This window comes from Eulemur rufifrons, chromosome 9 (assembly GCF_041146395.1).
Source record: "Eulemur rufifrons isolate Redbay chromosome 9, OSU_ERuf_1, whole genome shotgun sequence".
Lineage (NCBI taxonomy): Eukaryota > Metazoa > Chordata > Mammalia > Primates > Lemuridae > Eulemur > Eulemur rufifrons.
This window is the reverse complement of record NC_090991.1, coordinates 22,607,605-22,630,695: the sequence shown is the minus strand read 5'-3', so window position 1 is coordinate 22,630,695 and position 23,091 is coordinate 22,607,605. Positions and strand designations below refer to the sequence as shown.

Genomic DNA, 23,091 nt, shown 5'->3' with positions numbered 1-23,091 from the left:
ATCTCTATCCAATTCTCCTTCAGAGTTAACTGGATGCCTATCACAGTTCTCTTTCACTTAACATGTATATTTAAATTCCTCTCCTATCCAGACTGGTCAAAAAATAAAATTTGTGTTTAACTGAAAAATACCAAAAAAAAAAAAAAAAAAAAAAAAAAAAAAGAATTTATTGATTCATGTAATCCAAGGGTTAGGAAACAACAGGCCAAATCTGCACACAGCCTATTTTTGTATGACCCTTGAGCTAAGAATGGTTCCTATATATTTAAAGGGTTTTAAAAAAGAAAACCAAAAACAAAGAATAATATGTAATACAAACAGTACGTGGCCTATAAAGCAAAGTCTGAGAAGGGCAGTGTGGTTGGTCTATTACCTGTCTCCTGTCTCCATTCTCCCTTTCTTCCTTTTAGTGAAAGAATCATCACTGGAGATTCACAGGGCACATAACCACCATCTGGAATGCACATGTTCAGCCTCCCTTACAGCTAGGTGTGGCCAAATGACTAGATGTGAGTGGAAGTGATGTTTGCAACTTCAACACTGTATCATTAAAAAGGAAGCAGGTTGATCCCATCTTCTCGGTTCCGCCTTCCTGCAACATGGGAGAGGACAAAGTTCTGGGAAGCCAGCATTGACTATGGAGGCAACTACAACAGCCCAAGGGAGCAACAAAATAGAAAGAACTCGAGTCCCTGGACAACTTCAGAGGCATAGCCACCTGCCTACTTTGGATCATCTGCCTGTCTCTGAGAGAGAGAAATAAACCTTTCCCTTGTGTGAGCCATGTTTTAGGTGGTCTCTTTGCTATATACAGCAGCTTAGCCTGGCCCTAACTAATAGAGGCAGAGTTGTGGCTGGCCTAAAGACAGCAGAACCAAGGGTTCCAACATCCTCAGGGTCCTCTCTCCTCCCATTTCTGTGCTCTATGTGCCAGCTTCATTCTCACCTGCAGTAGAAAGACTTTCTCTGTATGATGGGAACATGGCCCCAGACTCACATCCCTAAAATCCTCACCATCTGATTGACAAAACAGCCTGTCCCTATAGCTCCAATTTAAAAAGCCCAGGGATGGCCTGTTTGGACTAGCTGAATCACACGCTCACCTCCTAGATCCATGGCTCTCTGTGGAGGGGGGAGAGGATTTTGCCTCCCAGGGACATTGTCCCCCAGAGGACATCGCCAAATGCCTGGAGACATTTCTGGTTGTTGTAATGGGGGTACAACTGGCACTTGGTGGGCAGAGTCCAGGGATGCTGCTAAACACCCTGTAGTGCACAGGACAGCTGCCCACAACAAAGGATTATCTGGCCTAAATGTTCATAGTGCCAGGACGAGAAACCCCATCTTGGATCAATCCTATTAACTCTTCAAGAGTTATACAGACTGTGACCACTTGTCATCACCTCCATCAGCACCACCTGGTCTAAGACACCATTGCTCTTCCCTGTGACTGCAATGGCTTAACCGTCCCCCTGATCTCACCCTCTACCCTGCAGTGCTTCTCCACGCGGCAGCCTGAATTTAAGCATGTCCCTGCTCTGTCCCAAACACTCCAGTGCACTTTTCGTCTCACTCAGAGAAAATGCCAAAGTCTGTAGAGCCACCTACAAGGCCCTGCGTGATCTGGGACCCCATTTCCTCCCTGCCTCTTGTCCCACCTCTCTTTGTGATTCTTAGAATAAGCCATGCATACTCGTGCCTCTGAGCTCTTACACTGGCTGTTCCCTCTGCCCGAGCACTCTTCCCCCAGGCAGCTGCAGAGCTCACGTCCTCCCTGCTGTAATACCCCCTCATCCTTGGGACCTTCCCTGACCACCTCATAGAAAATTCCACACACACCCTCGTTTCCTTGACTGTTTTGTTTTTCTCCCTGGAATTTATCGCCATCTGACTTACTATAGATTTATTTGTTCCTCTGTCATCAGTCACCCAGTAACATGTAAGTAGCCTCCATGAGGTCAGGGACTTGGGTTTTTTTGTTTATTGCTGTATCCTCAAGCCTACAATAGTACCTAACACATAGTAGGTGCTCAAGAAGTATTAGTTGAATGAATGCATTGCTGTGGCCATGGGGGTGAGGCACTATGATCTGCTGCATGGTTAGCGTGGGGGATGGAGCAAGTTCTCCAGAGAAAGACAGGGTCATGGTGCTAGAACCTGCTGGGAGAATCAGAGAGCCAGACCGACCCCGACCCGCACCTGTGTTCTGATGGTCTGATACTTTCATGTATATTATTCCTTTATTCCTCACAACTCTTCAGAGAGATAGACTATTATTCCCATTCTACAGTTAAGAAACTAAAGCATGGAGAGGTTAGGTAGTATCTGATGGGCACATGGGGATTTAGGGCTAAACTCCTGTCTTTGGACTCTACTGCTGTCTCTTTCATCTCCACCATCCCATGCTCACTAAATACCAAGGGGCATGGTACCCCCTGGCACCCCCCATTCTCCTGAAGTCCCCACCTGGTCTTCCCAGTGAGAATAAACAAATAATATATGTGAAAGTATCGGCTCCAGCCTGTCCTCCCTCTCCCTCACTCGGCAGGGCAGTGCTTGCCTGCCGGGAAGGGTTAACAAGGAGTGTTTGTAGCAGCTGCTGTCTCCAAGGAGAGGAGAGGAAAGCAGAGCAGGGAGGCCGACAGCCACGCCAGGCTCCACGGCGGTGGAGGGTGGGAGGCGGCCAGCTTGACCTGTCCAGCCCTGGGGAAGAGAGGAATGACCTCACCTCCACCCAACCCTGGGAGGTGGTGAACCCTGAGCAGACGGGGCAGCTGCGGAGTGAGGTCGCTAAACGGCCACCAAGCAGGGAAAGTTCTGGCAGGGACTGAGGAATGTGGGGGAGTAGGGGCCAGGCCTGGCCCGGCGGCTGAAGCCAGCGGCAAGTAGCAGAGCTGGAAGTCCTGGGCTCTCGGAGGGCAGAAGGGGAACCTCTGAATCAGGGAGAACTGGGCGGAGACCCAGCAGGTGGCAGGAGCAAAGAGGCAGCAGTGGGCGAGAGGAGGTGCCCACCTCGTCCCCTGCTGAGAGTCTAGCCATGACCCAGCCTGGGGGGCACAGGAGGAGGCCTGGGACCCTGGGGCCTCCTGTCCGCAGCATCCGGCCCTTCAAGTCCAGCGAGCAGTACCTGGAGGCCATGAAGGAAGACCTGGCTGAGTGGCTTCGGGATCTCTACGGGCTGGACATCAACGCTGCCAACTTCCTGCAGGTGCTGGAGACGGGCCTGGTGCTGTGCCGGCATGCCAACACCGTCACCAAGGCTGCCCTGGCCTTCCTGGCTGAGGCACCTGCCCGAGCCCAGAGGATTCCCATGCCCCGGGCTGGCGTTTGCTGCAATGGGGCCGCCCAGCCAGGTACCTTCCAGGCCAGGGACAATGTCTCCAACTTCATCCAGTGGTGTCGCAAGGAGATGGGCATCCAAGGTAACTGCGCTGGACCCCCTCCCCCATCCTAGACCCTTATCTTTCAGGGCATCCATCCCCTCTGGGAGGGCACAGCCTGGGTCCTCCTTGCAGATTCGCCTTGGGCCAGCTCACCTCTTTTCATGCCTCATTTTCCCCATCTCACAGTAAATCCTCAATAAATAAATGTGTTGATGATTGATAAATGTTTGTTGATGATTCATTCAACAAACATATATCGAGTACCTCTTCTGTGTTGATCACTGTGCCGGGCACTAAGAACTGAAAGGAATGAAACCCAGTGCCCGAGGAATTCATGGTCTAGCAAGAGAGACAGATAGTAGATCTGTAAATTACAGCCCACTGTGATGGACCCTCAAAGCAGGGGTGTAGCACCCCCAGGGGAGGAGACAGCGACCCCATGAGGTGAAAGTGGGAGCCAAGAGAGGCTGCATAGAGGAAGGAGATTTGGCTGAGTCTTGAGGAATAAATGGAAGTTTGGGGGGGAAGGGAATTCTAGGCAGGGGGACCAGGACAAAGGCACAGAGAAGGTACTGTGTTTGGGTGACTAGGAGAAGCCAGGGGTGATGAGGAAAGCGCAGGGAGGAGGGAGGGGCCTTGTCGTGCTGGGGCTTGTAGGACTTGGGAGTGACATGTCAGGATCCCTCATCTCACTGGCCTCAGACCCAGGAGTGGGACGAGGCTGGATGTTGCGCCATCCTCCAGGCCAAAGGTGGTGGGGGAGAGACTGGGGAAGGGTTGGGCCTGGGCTACTGGCTGGTGGCACAGCAGTGGGAGCAAGACAGGAGGGCGAACACAAGCTAGTGTTTCATGGAGCACCTACGTGTGCCAGACACTGTCAGCTCATCCAGTCCTCACAACAACTCCGTGCATCCCCATTGTACAGAGGAGGAACGGAGGCTCAGGGACCAGCTCAAGATCATGCAGCTGGTAGTGGGAGTCAGGACTCCAACCTTAGTGGTTGGCTCCAGAGCCTGCACTCAACCCTGCCTGGTTAGACCTGGGCTGGGGAATTGGGTTTGAGGTACCTGGTGGATGTCTCAGGTGGGAGGTGTGGGGAGCAGTAGAACAAACTGCTTCCTGTTTCTGGTCCCATCCGGGCAAGAAGCTGAGTGGGGAGACAGGAGGGTGGACTTAATCCTTCCCTTCTCCCCACCCCCAGCCTCTCCGGTGCCGTGGCCGCCCTGTCTGCACCCAGCATCTGAGCAATTCTGCCCAGACCCCTCCTAGGGGGCTGGCAGACGGGACCCCAGGATCTTGAGATCCAAACCAACCCCCACGTCTGCCACTCCCACCCGGATGACTCCCGGGGCTCCCCCCCTCCCCTGCCCCCGGAGGTCCGCAGGGGCTCATGTTCCCGCCACCCCCGCAGAGGTGCTGATGTTCGAGACCGAGGACTTGGTGCTGCGCAAGAACGTGAAGAATGTGGTGCTGTGCCTGCTGGAGCTGGGCCGCCGGGCCTGGCGCTTCGGCGTCGCGGCGCCCACCCTGGTGCAGCTGGAGGAGGAGATCGACGACGAGCTGCGGCGGGAGCTGGCCCTGCCCCCGCCCGACCCCCCGCCGCCGGCGCCCCCCACGCGCCAGCCCTGCCACTTCCGCAACCTGGACCAGATGGTGAGGACTCTGCACACACCCTCGAGGCCCCCTTCCTCCCCGCCCTCCTCTCCTCATCCCGCTCCAGCCCTGGTTGGGCCACCCTGCTCTTGAGTTCCTGTCCCCATCCTGACACTAATGCACCATGTGGCTTTGAGCAAGTCGCCTTCCACTCTGAGCCTCCACCCTAACCACAGGTAGTTTTTCATACTTTTTCTTTCTTTTTTCTTTGAAACAGAGTCTTGCTCTGTTGCCCAGGCTAGAATGCTGTGGTGTCAGCTTAGCTCACAGCAACCTCAAACTCCTGGGCTCAAGTGATCCTCCTGCCTCAGCCTCCTGAGGAGCTGGATTACAGGTGCTGGCCACCAAGCCCGGCTAATTTTTACTATTTTTAATATAGAAGAGGTCTGGCTCTTGCTCAGGCTGGTCTCGAACTCCTGAACTCAAGCGATCCTCCCGCCTCAGCCTCCCAAAGTGCTAGGATTACAGGCGTGAGCCACAGGTGTGAGCCACTGCGCCCAGCCCCTAACCACATGCAGTGATGGCGGTGCCACTTATGAGGCTTCATTACCAAGCCAGCACGCTACACCTGCCTCGTTTAACCCCGGTGGGACGGTTTTCCAAAACACAGACTCTGGCACCCTCTGCGACACCCTGGTTCAATCTTAGCCACTACTTCGTGGCTGTGTGACTTTGGGCAAATTATTCAAGCTCTCCATGCCCAGCTTCCTCATCTGCAGCACGGGGGCAGTAACAGCACCTGCCTTCTCTGAGTGCCGTCAGTATTAAGGAGCCAGCACATGCAAAGTGCTTGGGACAGTGTCTGAACAGAGGGGGCGCTTCACAGCAGTTCGCTCTCACTAACCCCATTTCTACCACTGGGGAAAATGGAGCTCAGGGGAGTTTCTTAACCACTGCACTCCGCCGCCCTGCTCAGCTGACCCCCCCCCCCCCGGGATGCTGGTCCGTAGGTCCACAGGTGGCCACTCCAGGTCTTGTTCTCTCTGTCACTTACAATCTTCTCTACTTTCTACTTGCTTCTCAGCCCCCAGTCTGATCTCAGCAGAAACCCTGGGGTGGCTCTGGGGGCGGGCAGGCCCCCCATTTAGTTTGACCCAGCATGCGGGGGAACCTTGGGCACCTGGGCAGAGGAGAGGGCTGATCTCACTGCCACGTCCCGCAGGTGCAGAGCCTCGTGAGCCACTGCACGTGCCCCGTGCAGTTCTCCATGGTCAAGGTGTCTGAGGGGAAGTACCGAGTGGGGGACTCCAACGCCCTCATCTTCATCCGGGTAAGTCCGGCTGGGGGTCCAGGGGCTCCCAGCATCCTCAGCAGAATAGCATTTCTTTCCATGGGACCTTGCGTAGGCCCGAGGACAATGACAGGAAGTCACCATTCACCCCAAGCCATCAGGCTTTGGAGCTCTCCTTCTCTCCCTGGGAGAATTCCAAGATATTCTGGCAAAGCTGGAAAGTCTATTCCCTCTTCCCGTCAGGGCAGCCAGAACCACCACCCTCCATCACCTCCAGCTTAGCCTTGTCTAGAGGGTGTCCCCAGGCAGAAGTGGGGCATGGAGAGGGGCACCCCATTTTTCCACTCCACCCACTCACTGGCTTGGTCAGAGCAAGGGGCCTGAGAGCCCCAAGTCTGTGTTCAGTGCATGGCCCTGGCCCCATGGATCCCATAGTCCCCTCCGCTTTGCATGTCTGGCTGGCTACATTCTGCAGTGAGTAGTAGTACAGGTCTGAAATGTGCCCCAATACCTGGCTGTGCCTCACCAGCACCTGTACCCAAGGGGGTGGCCAGCAGCTCTGGGCATGGCCAAGCCCTTTCCTTGAGCACAGGCCACACCTGAGCCAGCTCCCTGGGTCCTCACCTGGACCTTGAGGTAATAGCCCTGTGAAGTAGGTAGGGGCAAAGAATGGTGGCCTCCCTTTTCAATAGGAAATTGAAGCTTGGAGACTCTGTGTGACTTTCCCAGAGTGCAGTGGGGCTGGGACTCCCATGCACTCATTCACACGTATCACTGCAGCCAAGCCAGCACCATTAGGTCCCCATTTCAGGTACAAGGATGTGCAGGTGCAAAATCCTTTCCAGCGAAGGGAGAGAAAGGAGTGCTCTGGGTTACACAGTGCCTGTGAGAGCCCCGGTCCAGTTGTGGGGCAACTTTCAGTTTGCCAGCCTGGCCCCCCACCCTTGACAACATGCGTTATCCAATGCCAGTCATGGAGGAAGACGCAGGCTGCAAAAATATACAGGCTCCCAGCCACACACGTGTACAAGGGAGTATCTGCGTGTGCATGAGTACGTGGACGGGAGTATCCCCGAGTGTGTGCGGGAAGCCTGCAAGCTGGTCCAGGAAGAGGGGACGCCCTCCGCCCTTAACCTCACCCCCTTGCCCCCTCAGATCCTCCGCAACCACGTGATGGTACGTGTGGGCGGCGGCTGGGACACGCTGGGCCATTATCTGGACAAACATGACCCCTGCCGGTGCACGTCCCTCTGTGAGTCCCCTGAGAGTCCTCTTTCTGTGGGGCTGGTTGGAGAGGTGTAGCTCTTGGTCGGGAGGCCCGAAGCAGAGGTGGGAGGCAGGTCTGATCTCCAGGGTTAAGAGGGGTACCGGGAGGGGCGGGGTGGCTGGAGGGAGGAAGACACCGTAGCTGGGCAGTCACGGCGCAGTACTAATTTTAGCCACGAGATGGTGCGCAACACACGCAGAACCAGTATTTGGTCAGGGTGCCTTCCCGCAGAGCTTAGGTCTGGCTCTGGGGTCCACAGTGGTGGCACCAAGCATGACTCGGAAGGTCCTTCCGAAATCTCCATCAGCACGTCAAGCCACCCCAAATAAGCATATGCTGTAATTAACAGTTGTGGACCTGCCATGCAAATGCAGCTTTAAACAAGCCCCACAGCTGGGCCTCTGACCACGTGTCCCCTAAATGCCCCCTATAAGGAAACTCTGGTGCTGCCACTGTAGGTCCCACTGTTTTTAATGTGGGACAAGAGACAAAGGACGGCTGGGGGTGGGGAACTATGGGCTCCATATGCAGGAATTGAACCCTTCCCTCCTCTCCTTTTCCTGGGGGACGGTGTTGGCAGCACACAAGCCGGGCAGCCTCCTGAAGCCCCCAGCCCCACCGGTGCAGCACGAAGTGAGGGTGCAGGACGGCCCCTCGCAGCCCCAGCCTACGATGACCGTCAGCCGCTCCCAGAGCCCCCTGCCCCCCGTGGACTGGAAGACATATACTTCTTCAGGCCGAAAGCTGAGGCCCCCCACTGCCTCCTCACCCAGACCCCGCAGTGAGCGGGGAGCAGGGGTGGCAGTTCTCAGGTATGGGGGGTTCTCAGGGAAAGGCCAATTTTTCCTTTGGAGTCCACATTCTCAGAGGCCACCTCACTCCAAGATAAAGAGAGCAGGCCCCCAGCAGCGCCCTTACCCCAACAGGACCTCAGGTGTTCTGAACTGAAAAAGCACCAGGAACTTAGGGCTCCTTTGGTCCCTTCACATCCTTCCCATTTCACAGATGAGGAAGCTGAGGCCCAGACGGGGAACAGACTCACCCAAGGTTCGCTGCCTTATCCCCCATCCCCCCACCAAGATGAAGCTGCTAGTGACCCCTGGTTGCCAGACCTCTGGTCTGGGATCACCCCTCGAGAGCTCTGACCCCCGGCCCGGACCAGGCTTCCTTCCATCTGCTACACAGGGAACAAGGGAGAACAGACTGAAATGGTGGCCGCCACGTGTTTCATTCAGCTGAAGTCTGGCCGCCTTGGCGTCTCCCTAGGGAAAGACCATCTCTCCGCAGAGCCAGGGGACTGCACTAGCCCACCCTGCCAGCCTCATGAGTCCCCCTTTCCAGCCTTGTGATTCTCCCTTTCAGGCGCCAGGAGAGGTCTCTCACCCCATCTCGGAGGCAGCTGCCAGCTGGGCACAGCCCACCCAGCACCCGATCCTCATACACCCATGGGGACCAGGACCCACAGTGTACCTCCTCCAGGAAGAGGGAGGACAGATACCCCCCTGGACTCCCCAGGGGAAGGACTCCCACATCTTGGGTTCATGAGGAAAAAGACAGCCAGGAAATCACGGCTGGGACTCCAACTCCCCAAAGACTCCGAGCCCCTGAGGCCACCACCAAGGGAACATCAGCACGGGGACCATCTCCCCCGCCTCGTTCCTCTAGCCTAGCCAAGCCCCTGGGCCTCAGGCTGCCACTCTGGGATGAGGCCAAGGGTGCTTCCTCCCAGCCCAGGGAGCCAGCACCTGTCCGTTCTCCATCCCCCGTTAAAGGGCTCACCAAGATCCCCATCCGGCTGCCACCTGCCCGCCCCCCTACACCAGGAAGAAGCTTTCCAGGTGCTGCACGTGAAAGTCCCAGGACAGAACTTGGGAGAGGCCCCATCCCATTAAGCGCCATCACTGGGGACCTGGCTGGGTCCAGACATGAGGACTGCTCTGTGGAAGCGAGGCACAGGGACCAGAAGCCGGACATCCAGGACACAGCAGAGGCTGGAGAGCCCTGGGGCCTGGGCCCACAGGGGCGGGAGAGAAGGCACACTCCCCCGCCCCTGGGCAGCGCCGGGGAGCAAGCCATCCACCACAGCCTTGAAGAGGAGATTCTGGCCAAGATGAAGCTGCTAGAGGCGGGGGGTGCCTGTCCCCAGGGCAGAGGGTCTGGGGTCATTCCTCGAAGTGGAGTCTACGTTCCCAGCCTGGGTGGGCGGTGGCCTGAGCCTGGGAGTCCTTATGACAGAGTCATCCAAGAACTGGCCCAGGGCCTCCCGCCCCTCTTTAAAGTGGACCTGGAAGCCTGGAAGGCAGCCCCGACATGCTGCCCTAAGCCAGCTGGTACCGTGGGCCCAGGGAGCCCAAAAGGGAAGCTGGGAGCCAGAGAGTGTGGGCCAAGGACAGAGGCAAGTGCCAAGAGCCTGAGTGCCAAGGGCACCAGCACGAGGAAGGTCCCACCTCAAGGAGGGCAGGACTGCTCAGGCCCTACTGTATCTGCCAGCCCGGAAGCCCCTGCACCTTTGCCCTTGAACCCCAGTTCTGACAAAGCCAAGGCATGTCTGGGCAAGGGCAAGAGAACACTCCGGAAACCCCAGAGGGTCCCATCCATCTACAAGCTGAAGCTGAGGCCCAGGATCCGGCCCCGGAGAGACCACAGGCCTGAGAAGCGGCCTTCGCGAATCCCCAAGCCACTGGCCCACCTCTGCCTGGGTCCAGCCAGGGCGCCCCCCAGGGGCAGGCTGTTGAGGGCCGGGCGGGGCAGCAAGGGAGGGGAGGCTTCTCCAGTGGCTGGAGCGTCAGCAGGTGAGAAGAGGGAGGAAGAAAAGGAGAAGAAAGAGCCAGCCGCCCCACTGGAGAGCAGCCCGCAGCCTCTGGGGGGCCTGGGGCCACAGCAGCTTGACCGACCCCGGCTCCCACCTGAGGAGGAGTCCTGGGTCTAAGGGCCTGAGGGTGCTGCAGAGGACGGCAGCAAAAAGGGCACCCACGTTTCCACTGGATTCGCTGCTGCAGGCCCACAAGACAGGGCCTGGGCCAGAAGGCAGGCAGAGGGCAAATACAGCCTCAATCTATTCATCTGAGAAAAGGAGCAACCCATTGTCCCCACTCCCACTCCAGAGGAAGGCCAGGGGTGGCAGGGCCCCTCCCCAGAACAGCTCCCCAAACTCCTGGCCTCTGGCCTCTAGCCATGCCCCTCATTTCTGCAAGTCCTGTAAGTTATTAAACACATGTGGGTCTGTGCTTGACACCCCAGCCTCTTGAGTCTCTCACTCTAGGACTGTGGTGGTGCAGAAAGGAGTAGCTTTCAAATGTCATTCCACTGGAGGGGACGGGGAATGGGGACAAGCGGGAGGGAGTGGGGCTGAGCTAGTTGTCCTCTCTTGAGGCTCAGCCAACCTCGCCAGGCAGCCCATCTTTCCTGGAAGGGACTGGTGGGTCAGCACCATGGACAGGGACAAGGCCACCTATTCTCCACCCCCTCCCCCCCAACACACGGGCTCCTGCAAGCCACCCTTGCCCAGGACTTTGCTCTGGGGGTTGGGAAGTTAGATCACTCAGGGTGGAGAGGGATGGCAGAGACCATTCCTAACACACCTACATCCAAGAAGTTACACTGAGAGGCCACAAAGGCTCAGACCTGAGTGGGAGGGAGAAGCAGAAGCTGGGACTGAAATTTTCCAGACAGTGGCAGGGGAGGAGTTACACTTCCCTTCTGGATGGTTTTAATTAGCTGGAGGGTTCGGGTTAGGTGGAAAGGAGATAAGTCCCCAACTCTTCCCCTTTGATGTTCTGGTTAACCTGGGCTTTGGGACAGGGGCCATGTCATCACCTTCACCTCCCTTCTACATGGAGCTCAGCAGGCAGGCCCTGTAGGGACCCCGCCCCTCCCATCATGAGGAATGGAGCTGACACCTTGGTACAGAAACAAGGGAAAACACTCCCTGATTTTTAATCTGACTTCCGATAACAGCTCAATGGGCATCACACACACTTCCAGACCCTGTGGTGGGAAACCCTGAGGGGTGGGGGGAGAAGGGAAGGACAGAGACTCAGAATGGGGGTGGAGGGACCTGACATCCAAGACCTGGGGTGAAGCGGAGGGGGGGAGGGGGCCTGTCAGGTGACACATTCCAATGGCTCCCATGGGGGCACTGGGTCCCCCACCCCCACCTCAGGTGCCTCAGAGTTGGGGCTGATGGGGCATGTGAGATGCTGCCATCCCTCACCCCACCCCCCTGGGGAACCAGGGGACCGGAGTGGAGACAAAAGGGGCGGGCCCTCTTCTTTACCCTCCCAGCCACTGCGGAAGTGTGGGGAAGGGGAGCCACCTCCTCTGTTTCAGAGGGAGGCTCAGAGAGGGCAGGTCACTTGCCCAAAGTCATGCAGCACAGCAGGGACTAGAACCCAAGAACACTGGCCTGCCCAAGGTCAGGGCAGTCGCCGTAGGGCTGTGCTACCCCCAGGGGGTGGGAGGAGTGGGAATTCACCGGGGGAAGCAGCAGAGAGAACCACAGATTCCCTCCCACACTGGATGGCGATGATGAATCCCCCACCCACGACTGTTCCCCCAGACTCCTGTCCATCCCCACTCTGGACTACCTGACTTCCTGGTCCATGTGCTGCAGCCCTGGCCAAGGCGGCTAAGCCTGAGTTGTCCTATCTGTCCCTCCTAACAAGGGACCTTGATATCCTTCCACCAGACCAGGGCTGAGGGCTCAGCCTCAAGGAGAACTTTCTTTGGCCAGGAGGCACCACTTCTTCCTCCCTCCAAGTCCCCCAGCAATCCCTCAGGCCATTCCTAGAATCTTCATTATTATTGTTATTTCTAAATCGGTACAAAACTGACAGTGATCAGCTCCGGTGACGAGAGGTAGAAACCCGGCCAGGCAGCCGGAGAAAATGGGGCGGAGTGAGTTAGGGCATAGGGCCAACTGTGTTGGGACAAGGGGGTGTCAGATCCTGAGGGCCTCCATCTATGGGTGGGGATGCAGGCTTATCTCCCCCAAGCACAGGGGTCTCCACAATTCTTTTCCTGGCTCTGCTCCTCCCCAGATTAATCAAGGGATTCTGGTATCTGAGGCAGGCAGAGTCTGGGGTAGTCAGATTAGGGTGGGACAAGAGATAGAATCTTCCCTGGCATAGTCCGACCCCCTCCTGGGCACCACCCTGCCCACCACCAGCCCCCAGGACTCAACATCCCCCAATCTGGCAGACCAGATGCAGGAGGGGATAGAGAACTGGAACCTGGCACCCTGGAAAAGAATGTAGCCTTTGGGGGATTCCCTCTTCATAGTCTTGTAAAACAAAACAAAACAAAACAACGTTTTAACCCAGGGGGTGATCTGGCTTTGGGTTCAGGAAGAGAGTGGGGGCACCTGGCAGGGACGGACCATCGAGTTAAGGCTGGAAGGTAGGTTGTTGTGTCTCTGGGGGCTGCTGGGTGGGGAGGTCTCCCCGGGAGCGAGAGAGCTCAGCTTTCTCCCCATGACTCATCTGGGACCTCAACCCCCGGACCTCTTGATTGTGGTCCCTGGGCCACCCGCGACTCTGCCCTGTGCCGGTGATGCTGACGGTCAGAAGGCCTGGCCTCACAAAGCGGCTGCCAGGATCTGCGACAAGGGGATGGACGAAATGAGAGCCCTGTGAGCGGAGCTGGGGGCCGGCAGGGGGACTGGAGGGCGGGTAAGACAGGCAAGGGCCAAGAGACGCTGGGGCAGACGGACACAGGAAGGGAGGACACCGGGCAAAGACAGACACACTCCGGAGGAGGCAGGTGGGGGCCCGGCCAAGGCAGCGCCTCCGCACCCCCACCCTCCATGTCACACGCGCACCCGCAATCCCCAAAGGCTGTGGCGCCCTTCTGGGCCGGGCCGGGCCCTGCACTGACTGCAGCGCCGAAGGCCGCTGTCCCAGGAGCGCGAACAGGCGGGGGACTGAGCAGTTACGAGGGGGTCCCTCTCGCGCTCCGCCCCTCACTGGGAGGTGCGTGGCTGCGGGACGCCTGAGGCCCGGGCCACCACAGTTCTATCCTGCCCGCTCCCCGGGGAAGCCGTCCCCACACAGCCGGCCCGTGCCGGGCGCAGGGGCGTCACATGATGGCGCAGCGGTTGCGGCGCAGCGCGCCCTGGAAGCGCAGGGCGGCGTGCACGTGCTTGCAACGCGCGCAGCCGACGCTCTTGAGCAGCTCGCTGAAGAGCAGCAGGATGTGCCAGTTGTACTTGGCCGAGCACTCCACGTAGCCGCACTTCCAGGTCTTGCGCACCAGGTGCGACACGTTCCAGCGCGGGATCACGCGTCCGCGCTGCAGGTCCCGCTTGTTGCCCACGATGATGATGGGCGTCTCCGAGGTGCCGATCACCCTGCGGGGCGAGGCAGGAATCTCAGAACTCTGCCAGTGCCAGTCTCACAACCGCTGGACTGCCCAAGGGGCAGGCTGTGCCTGGTCAGTACTATCACCACCGTATGTTCTGTTCCAGGCGCAGCTCTAAGCCCTCGAGGTTAAGTTAAAGTCTGATCAGCACAACTGATCCAAAAGGGGGATACCATTATTATGCCCATTTCACAGATGAGGAAACAGGCTTAACTGTTAACTGGCCTAAGGTCATGCAGCTGAGTGGCCCTGGCAGTCTTGTTCCCGGAGTCCAAGCTTTTAACTACAGCACTAGTCTAGCCACCCCATGGTCAGGGTCCCAAAGTGAGTAGACAGAAATGGGGACAGCAAGATGTGGGTGAGTGTGTGCAGGTTTGAGTGTGGGAATCTGACAGCATAGATGCTTCATCTCTATCCCCCTACTGTCCGCTTTTCTTGGGACTGGCTGGCATTGGGGTATCCACAGAGGTGGCAATGGACTGGGTTGCTGCCCCTCACCTCGTCTCCAGGATCTGCTGGCGGATGGTCTTGACGTACTCAAAGCTGTCAAAGCAGCAGATGTCGTAGACCAGGATGTAGGCATGGACGCTCCGGAGTCCCCTGCAGCAGGCATCTGCCCACTCCTGCAAACCGCCCCCCCAAGCCAGTACCAGGGTCAGAGCAGTCATGAGGGCTCCCCTAGCGTCCAGCCACCTTCCGCCAGGCTGACAGCGCTCTCACCTGCCACTGCAACTGAGGCCTTCCATACCCACCCAGCACCCACGCCCAGGGGGAAGGGAGGAGCTCAGTGCTGCAGCTTCCCCATTCTCAAGCCAGGATACAGCAGTGTCCTTCAGGGCCACTGCACCGTTTGCGTACACCTGCCTCTCATCCAACCATCTACCCATCCACCCAGTCCTTTGTTCAACAAGTACATTTATTAAGTGCCTCTAAGAGCCCATCCCTGAGCTAGTTGTTGGACCTATTGAAAACCTCTCTGTCTTCCAAGGCTCAGCTCAAATGCTTCCCTTCCAAGAAGCCTTCCTGATTTCCCCCACTTCTTGCAAGCAGGAAACTGCTCCCTTCATCTCCTGTGTTCTCACAGTCCTTTGATTATGCCTTCGTTAGAGCTGTTCCACCTCATTCCCCACTTCTGCTGTGAGCTCCTGACAGGGCCAGAGCCAGGCCTTCCTCATTTTTACATACTCCCTTCTCCCCTCTCAGTGCCTAGCACTGTTACCTTTTAGCAGAGGCTCCTTAATGGCACTACCTAGGCTGGTGAGCTCTCCATGGTCCTGAATACCAACTGGCCCAAGCTGGGCTCAATGCAACTCCTGCCTCCGACGCCGCCCTTAGTTTGCCACCCAATATGCCTCTACTGTATGCTCCACTCTGCCCTCAGGGTTGAGAAATAGAAGTCCCGAGGAGAAAGAATTGAGACTGGATGCGGGACAGGCTGAGGTAGAGCAGGGCCCCAGGGCAGCTCCAGGGAGATGGAACTTCCTGAATGTCTGTGGCAACTTCTCAGGGAGGGGCTGCAGCTCAAGATGAATAGGCCCCTGGACAGGCTGAGTGCTCTAAGGAGAAGGTTCCCTAACAGATTGATTAGCTAGTTAACCTGCCAGCAGATGCAGCTGCAAGAGCAGTTTCAGGCAGCCAGTGTGTGGAAAGAAGGGGGTCCATGAAGTTGAGGGGACAGAGGTAGGGCAAAGGGAACTAGGGTCTTCTCCCTCGAGGACTCAGGCAAAACACTAGAAGGAGGCAGAGGCATGTCTCCTGTCCCAGCTTATGGGGTGAGTGGGGCAGGAACCGGGCACAAAGGAGGACTACAGTTGGTTCTCCACTTCAAAGCAGGAATAAAAGGGAAAAGACTTTGGTCGCAGTAGCGCAGTTAAGTCTAACTTCAGAGCAGCACTTCCCAACTCAAAGGCTTAGAAGATGCTGCAGTGGATTTCCCCATGGAGATGATGTGGCATCTTTTCTTTGTGCTGAGGTTTTAGTTTTCAGCGCAGGGGAAGGATGCTGAGGACAAATCTAAAGCCGTAGGAAACCATGAACTGGTTTCTTAGACCAGGGAAGACTGCATTCTGCTGGACACGGTGACCCCCAGGAGCCTGGGACCTGCATGTGTATGTGACTCCTTCCCCATCGCACAGGACAAGTGGACATCAGTGAGAAGTGAGAGGGGTGAGAGGTTCCCGCCCTTCAAGCTCTCTGTTGTGAGAGGGCACAGCTGCCAGACCTTGAGGGTGACAGTATTACCTCTCCCCCAACATTCTGCCTCCCTGAGGGGACCTCCAGGCTGCTTCCCACCCACTCCTCTCTGGGGGCTCCTAAAAGGGAAAGGAGGAAGGCTCTTGATTGGCTGGCTTGTCCCTTTACTCCAAAACTCAGGGCCAATTACGAAGAAAAAGGGCCCACAGCCCAATAGAAAAATGGGCAAAGGAAATTAACAATTCTCAGAAAAAGAAACACAGAGGCCCTTAAACATATGAAGAGATGCTCAACTTCACTTATAATCAGAGATGCAAATAAAGACTACAGTGAGAGTATCTAGCTCATCCCTCAGATTGTCAAAAATCCAAAAGTTTGAAAATACACTCTGATGGTGTGGCTTTAGGGAAACGGGCTCTCGTACACTGCTTGCAGGAGCTCGGCAAATGCAGCTGTTACAGGGGGGAACTGGGAGCACCTTCCAAACTCCACTTGCCTTTGCCCTTTGATCCAGCCATGCTATTTCCAGGAATTGACCCCACTGATATGCCTAGCTTTGTACAAAGTCACTTATGTACAAGGCTATTCATTATGACATTGTTTGAAACAGCACAAGACTGGAAAACACCCACTTGTCCCAGGAGAAAGGACTCCCTGGTACATCTCTTCAATGGAGTACAGTGTAGCCGTGAAAAAAGGAGGAAGTCCTCTAGACACTGACATGGAAAAATCTCCAGGTTATAATATTAAGTAAAAAACACACAAAAACCCACCAAGGTATAGAACAATGCAGTTTTTGTGGGTTTCTTGTTTGTTTGTTTTTATGTAAGAAGGGGGCATGGAATGAGAATACATTTTATTTTTTGTTTATTTTTAGAGACAGGATCTCACTCTGTTGCCCAGGCTGGAGTGCAGTGGTCTGATCATAGCTCACTGTCAGCTGGAATTCCTCTGCTCAAGGGATCCTCCAGCCTCAGCCTCCCAAGTAGCTGGGATTACAGGTGTGCACAACCACACCTGCCTAATTTTTATCAAAAAATTTTTATTGAGATGAGGTCATGCTATGTTGTTTAGGCTGGTCTCAAATTCCTGCCCTCAAGTGATTGATCCTCCTGCCTTGGCCTCCCAAAGTGCTGGGATTACAGGCCTGAGCCACTGCACCCAGCCTACAGTTTCTTATTTGAGTAAAGAAACACTGGAAGTATGGATCAAAAACCAATAAGAATGCTTACAGAGAGTGGGGCAGGAGCCAGGGAGAAAGAGGCAAAGGATGAGACCAAGACTTCTCTAGGCCAAAGTTTGGACTTTTAAATTGTATCTTACCTATTCCAAAATTAAATTAAATTAAGTTAAAAATAAATATACAACTTATATGAAAAGATAAAGTTCAGTGTGTAGGCTTGGAGAAAGAATTTGAGTGTCTACTCAAGCTACCAGTAAAGTCTCCTTTAAAGGAGAACTAGACTGGCTCAGCCTCACTGGTTCTGGGGCAGATGCGTGGAGCAGGCATTTGTCTTTGTGCTGACCCAGGCACCTGGGATGGGAGCAACAAGTGTTTCTAGCAGGTTGGGCCAAGGCCCTTCTGCCTGGTGTCACTGACACAGTGCTGTGCGCTGTCTTAGTCTGAGAAATTGCTGTATTTTCTCAATTACATTTGGCCAAGCCCTGTCCCCTGCCTTCTGGGTCTCTACCGCGGTGCCTTTTCTTCCCCGCAAACCTCTGCTCTGCTCAGAGGCTTCCTTCAGTGAGCAAACATGTCTTAGAGCTCAGCTTCCCTCTGCTGGGAAGGGAAGGAACACCGTAAGCGAGGACTCTGGGGACATTTAAACCCAAACCTGGCAGAAGGGTGTCCAGCAGGCATGCCCTGAGCTCAGGGGACAGAGCATCACCTAAGAGAAGAGGACCTTGGGCAGGAGACCAGACTGGGATCTCCACAGTCTTTGAGAACACACCTTCCCAGGTCCTGGCCTATTCTGCTGCTTTCCCTGCTACAGATGACATGGGGTGTGCATCTGAGGCCATGGTGGGCAAAGCCCAGAAAATCAGCAGGCAGCTAGTGTTCCCTGTCCTCCTCTCTACTGTCCCCTTCCTGCTTAAAACCTACTTAGTCGAGACATCACCTCCTGTGAGCCCCGTCCCCACCCCGACACACTGGGTCTGCCCAGCTCCCTGTGTCTCCCCCAATCACAGCGCTTACCTATCACACTACCTAGTAACTGCCTGTTAGTCTTTTCTCACCAGACTGTGAGTTCCTTGAAAGCAAACTCCCATTGTGTTTTGCTCACCATTCTGCCCCAGTGCCCACTGCAGGGCCTGGCACACATTAAACGGTCTTCAAATATTTGTTGAATAAACTAGCACACAAATGAGTGGATTCCTGGAACAGCTCTAAGCAGAGTGGCCCAAGATGCAGAGCTCTCAAACTCAGCGGCAGGGCCCTGGCAATAGGGCCGGAGCTAGAGGGGATTGGAGTCCAGCTCCTCCTCCCCCACCCCTCCATTTCCCCATTGCCCACTGCCCCTGAGGGCCCTCCTACCTGCAGCGTGTTGACAGGAAAGGCGCTGATGGGTGGGAAGTCGAGGATCTGGAGGTCGTGCACGTGGCCGTTCATGACTACAGCAGGCAGGTAGAGGCGGCGGGCGGTGGTGGGCACACAGACCTCGCTGAACTCGTTGTACAAGAACTGGCGCACGATGGCACTCTTGCCCACGCCTCGCGCCCCCAGCACGGCCACCCGGTAGGTGGAGACCATGCCTTCCGCCCCACTCCGCCACCGCGTCCTTGCCGCTGCCTGGGGCTCCCCCGGGCTGCATATTCCAGGGGCTGGGGGCTCAGCCACCGTCGGGACCAACCATTGTTGCCTCTGTTTGCCCTGGGCCCTCTGTGGCCTCCACCTGGACTGTGGGGACAAGAGGTGGGCTTAGTGTACTGGCTCATCCCCAGACACGTCCTGCACTTTTCCACCTATGGGACTTTGCTGAAGGTGTTCCTGCCACTTGGAATGCCTTCCCTTCCCCAGAACCCCTCTCTCCACCTATCCAAAACTGCTCCATTTTTTCCTACTGTCCTACTAGTGGGAATATCTTTCTTGACTTATATCATGACCTGACTTTTCTCCAGGTCCAACTCCCCAATCAAGGCAGGCTGTAGAGCAGAGTGCAGACAGCACTGGACTTGGGTTCAAATTCTGCCTTTCCCACAGAGCCCAGACAAGAGAGCAACTCCTCCGTCTCAGTTTCATCACCTCAGGGGAGGCATTCCTGGAATTCCGTACGGGGAGAATTCTTTATTGTGCAGGACCGCCCACACACTGCAGGGCATTTTCCTTCCACGGTTCCCAGGAGGTAACTGCCAGCAGCAGCCTCCAGTCACAATAATGACCCAAATTGCTCCCCAATTTCCAAATGCCCCCAATCCAGAACCCTGCACCAGATGACCTCTCCGGCTCTGGAGCACAATGCTGTCGACCACTTACTCTGGTGGCATGTCCTGTGGTTATCCCTGAGCAATACAATATCCCTAAGGGATGGGTAGTGTTATTCCCCACTTTAGAGAGAAGGCGCAGAAGGAGTAAGAAGCATGCCCCCAGTCACACAGCTGGGAATGGCAGCTACTCCTTTCTACAACGTCACAGCACTTCCAACTTTCAAATGTAGTGATCCTAACTGGTGAATCTGACAGGATCCCTTGGAGTTCAGAGGGCCTGGCACACAGCAGGTGCCAGGAAGGGGGTGCTAGGGGACTGGACCTTGGAATGGATTCCTCAGCTCCCTGCTTGCTCAGTTGCAATGACTTTAGAGCTGGGCTGTAAACCCCAACTCTGATGTGTTCTAGCTGTGGGTCAGTGGGCAAATCACCTGCCCACTCTGGGCCAAGCTCTGCACATATGTAAAACAGGGCCAATAGCCCCTATTTCTGAGATAATCAAAGTAAATCTCTTAGCCAGGAAAAGGAGAGAATCTTTCTCTTTCTACTGGGGATGGTGACCAGGGAGGCTGGTAGATGCCTGAGACCTCCTGTCTGGATTTCCAGCAGGGTGATACCAGCACTTGCTAAATAGGTCCAGGGCAGGTGGGTTTGCCGGATTCCGACAGGGCCATGCTTTTAGCGTGTGTGTGCATGCTGCTTCAGCGGATGTGTGTGCCCTCTACATAAGCACAGTCCACAGCTGAATGTCCCCTGTGGCTGTCCTGGTTCAGAGAACTCAATCCATGGAGTACGTGTACACACAGCAGAGCAAATAAAGTGCAGGATTTGAAGTGAGAACCACCAGGGTTGGATTCCCAGCTCTGCCAGTCACCTAGAGGCAAGACTTCATAGGGTCTTGTGAGGTCGTGCATGTCCAGCTCCGTGCCTGCCACAGAGGAGGCAGTCAATGAACACTGGCCATTATTATGTACAGGGGTCTTTCATCCATCTAAGGTTTTCCACTTAGCAATGGGACCTCCTAGCAATCCCAGGCGGGGTCACCACCCACTGTTGTCTGGGCTCACATACATGTAGTGTGTATGTAAGAGATTCTTCTCCTCATTTTATTGACGGTTAAAAAAAAACCCCAAAGACTTAGTGAAGAGCTCATAGCCAGTTGAGTTGTCAGCTAAGACTAAGGATCAGGATCTCCTTCCGCTCCATGCAGCATCCTTTTTCCAACAGGTGCTTCTACACTCACATGGGCTCCCGACTAGGAGAAGTATCAATCCCTCCTTCCCATATAGGCCCCTCAGGCAGCCCTGGCCACTGCCAGCTTGGCAGAGAGACTCAGCTGGGTTAATTACATAACCAGCACAAGCAGGTGGGGAGGGGGCAGTCCTAGGGGAGGAAGAGAGGGCAAGGAACGCAAGAGTCCTGGCCTCTCTCTGGGTGTGGCAACTCAGAGGTTTCCAGGATGTACCCTACCTACAGATTCTCCCGGACACCACACTCCCTACCTAGAAACCAGCCCTTCCTGGGGAGTAGCAGGGAAATGAAAGCGGGGCACAGCCCAGGAGCCAGGGAGGGGGTGCAAGAGAGGCCCCTAGGCTGGGGCCAGCCTCCTGGAACTTACCAGGCCTAAGTGTGGCCCCGTCCCCAACTCAGAGGTGATCCGTGCCCCTCCTTCCCAGGCAGAGGTCCTGGGTCTCAGCATACATTAATCCAACACCCTGGCTGGGTGGGGATGGAAGGGGGCTGTCCCAAGAAGCAGGGCCCAGGCCCCCGAGTGCTCCCTCCCCAAGGCCTGCGCTCTGCAGTGAGTCTGCAGACAGCACCGGCAAAAGACCGGGACACACACAGGGGCCAAAGCCTGGTTCTGTCCCCTTCCGTCTGCCTGCACACCTGGGTCCCTGCCCCTGACTGAGGGCGGGGGCTTCGCGGATCCCAAGGGCCGGGTCACACGTCCGCCAGCTGTTTGTTCCAACCACGTTCGCGTGGGGGTGGGCTAGGGGGCGACGCAAGATGCTGGGCTCCCCATGACCTGATTGGTAGGAGTTTGGGGGGATGCAGGAGCCCAGCTCGCTCTCCGCCTCCAACACCTTGCGGGCACCCCCCGCCCCCAGCTCCAGCTCTCACGTGGCCGCCCCGCGCCGCTTCCCCGCCAGCCCGCCGGCCCCCTCCTCCCTCCTCGCCCTGGACGACCCTCGCCCCGGCCGTCCCCTCCGCACCCCCTGCCCCTGGCCCGACCCATCCCAGCCCCGCCCCGCCCCGCCCGCCGTCCCCTCCTCCCGCCGCTTACCCGGGGCCGTCCTAGCTGCCCCCTGCCCTGGCCGGCCGGCCGGCGGGGCTGTGCTCCCCCCGGGCTCCGGCGCTGCCCCCCGGCTCCCCCGCCCGGGGGGAGAGAGGTGGGGGCGCCCCCGGCTGCCCAGTCGGGGCGGGCTCAGGGCGGGCGCGGGGGGGCAGGTGCGGGCCGCCGCGGGGGTAGAACCTCCAGCCCCGGCTCTCCCTCCGGAGCGCGCCGCCCGCTCGCGCCGGCGAGGGAGGAGGGGGGAGGGGGCGGGCTGGCATTCCGCTGGGTCCCTGAGCCTGACATATTCGCCTGGACAGCCCTGGACGAATTCTTCCTCAGTCCCTCGCCTCGACCTTCACACCCCTCCAGACTCTCCCTTGGAGGATGTATCTCTAACCTGGAGGAGCCGGAGAAAGGCACCAGAAAGGCCCTGAAGGCCTTTGCTTCATTCCGACTCCTGGCCTCACTTGCCCCCCTGCCACGCCAGCCTTCTGACCTCCGCCAGGCAGTCTGGCAGTTACCCCGCAGGCGGCCCCTGTGTGCCCCACGCTGCGTGCTGGAGACACCCAGGCTCTGCTCCTCCCCCACACCCCGGGAGGACTGAGCAACGGGTGGTCACTCTCGCCCTTCACTGCAGCAGAGAAAGACAGACCCGGCTGGTGCAAAGCAAAGCTGATTCCCTGCCCAAGGCATGACCTCCATTCCCCTAAAACTGCTGTTCTCCTCTCCTCTCCAGACTGGGAGATACCAGCATTTGCCAGAATTGCAGGCAAGATCACCCAAGTATTTATTCTAAAACAATCATCATCAATGTCACTTCATCGTCAATAGCTAACGTTGATTGTGCCAGAAAGCATGTTACGAGCTTTGCCTGCATCCTCAAATTTAATCCTCACAATTCTAAGAGATAGATTCTGTTTGCCCCATTTTACAGATGAGATAGCTGAGGCCGAGAGAGGCTGAGTAGCTTGTCTTACTTCAAAGCAAAATGTGGAATACAAAGATTGAGAATCACTAGCTGGGCAGCCACTGACGAGCTTGGCAGGAGGCTCACAGTCCAATGTGAGACCAAAGGCAGACAGCGCTAAAAGATGCTTTGTGCAAAGTCAAGGCGCTGGGGAAGGGCAGAGGAAGTGGGTCAACTCGCTAGAGGATCAGCAAAGGCTTCAGAGGAGGCAACTTTCAAGGAAGCAACCTTGAAAGAAGTAGATGGAGGCTGAGTGCAGGGAGATTACAGGATTGTAGGCAGAAGTAGGGAGCAATGACAGAGCATTGAGAAGCGAGTCCAGGAACCAGACAGGAGCTC

The 23,091-nt window shown here is 56.4% G+C and overlaps 2 protein-coding genes across 2 annotated transcripts; one reads left to right on the top strand and one right to left on the bottom strand.

The window, feature by feature from the left end:
• Positions 1–3,037: 3,037 nt before the first annotated feature.
• GAS2L2 (growth arrest specific 2 like 2) lies at positions 3,038–10,463 on the top strand. Its single transcript, XM_069481035.1, has 6 exons — positions 3,038–3,422; positions 4,795–5,036; positions 6,199–6,306; positions 7,423–7,519; positions 8,115–8,346; positions 8,876–10,463. The coding sequence occupies exons 1-6, from the start codon at positions 3,038–3,040 to the stop codon at positions 10,461–10,463; spliced, it is 2,652 nt and encodes an 883-aa protein (XP_069337136.1).
• A 975-nt stretch (positions 10,464–11,438) lies between these two features.
• On the bottom strand, positions 11,439–22,030 carry RASL10B (RAS like family 10 member B). Its single transcript, XM_069481034.1, has 4 exons — positions 21,795–22,030; positions 18,621–18,983; positions 14,390–14,514; positions 11,439–13,880 (listed from the first exon to the last, which is right to left on the bottom strand). Exons 2-4 carry the CDS (start codon positions 18,834–18,836, stop codon positions 13,610–13,612), a joined length of 612 nt encoding a protein of 203 aa, XP_069337135.1. The 5' UTR covers positions 18,837–18,983; positions 21,795–22,030; the 3' UTR covers positions 11,439–13,609.
• Between the last annotated feature and the right edge of the window lie 1,061 nt (positions 22,031–23,091).

What these genes read in the sequence shown, in the direction of transcription:
- GAS2L2 (XM_069481035.1), top strand. Translation starts at nt 3,038, where the DNA reads ATGACCCAGCCTGGGGGGCACAGGAGGAGGCCTGGGACCCTGGGGCCT. An exon ending in ACGCCCTCATCTTCATCCGG is followed by an intron (nt 6,307 to 7,422) that starts GTAAGTCCGGCT and finishes TTGCCCCCTCAG; the next exon opens with ATCCTCCGCAACCACGTGAT. An exon ending in GCAGGGGTGGCAGTTCTCAG is followed by an intron (nt 8,347 to 8,875) that starts GTATGGGGGGTT and finishes CCCCCTTTCCAG; the next exon opens with CCTTGTGATTCTCCCTTTCA.
- RASL10B (XM_069481034.1), bottom strand. Translation starts at nt 18,836, where the DNA reads ATGGTCTCCACCTACCGGGTGGCCGTGCTGGGGGCGCGAGGCGTGGGC. An exon ending in TTCCTGTCAACACGCTGCAG is followed by an intron (nt 14,515 to 18,620) that starts GTAGGAGGGCCC and finishes GGCGGTTTGCAG; the next exon opens with GAGTGGGCAGATGCCTGCTG. An exon ending in CAGCAGATCCTGGAGACGAG is followed by an intron (nt 13,881 to 14,389) that starts GTGAGGGGCAGC and finishes CTCGCCCCGCAG; the next exon opens with GGTGATCGGCACCTCGGAGA.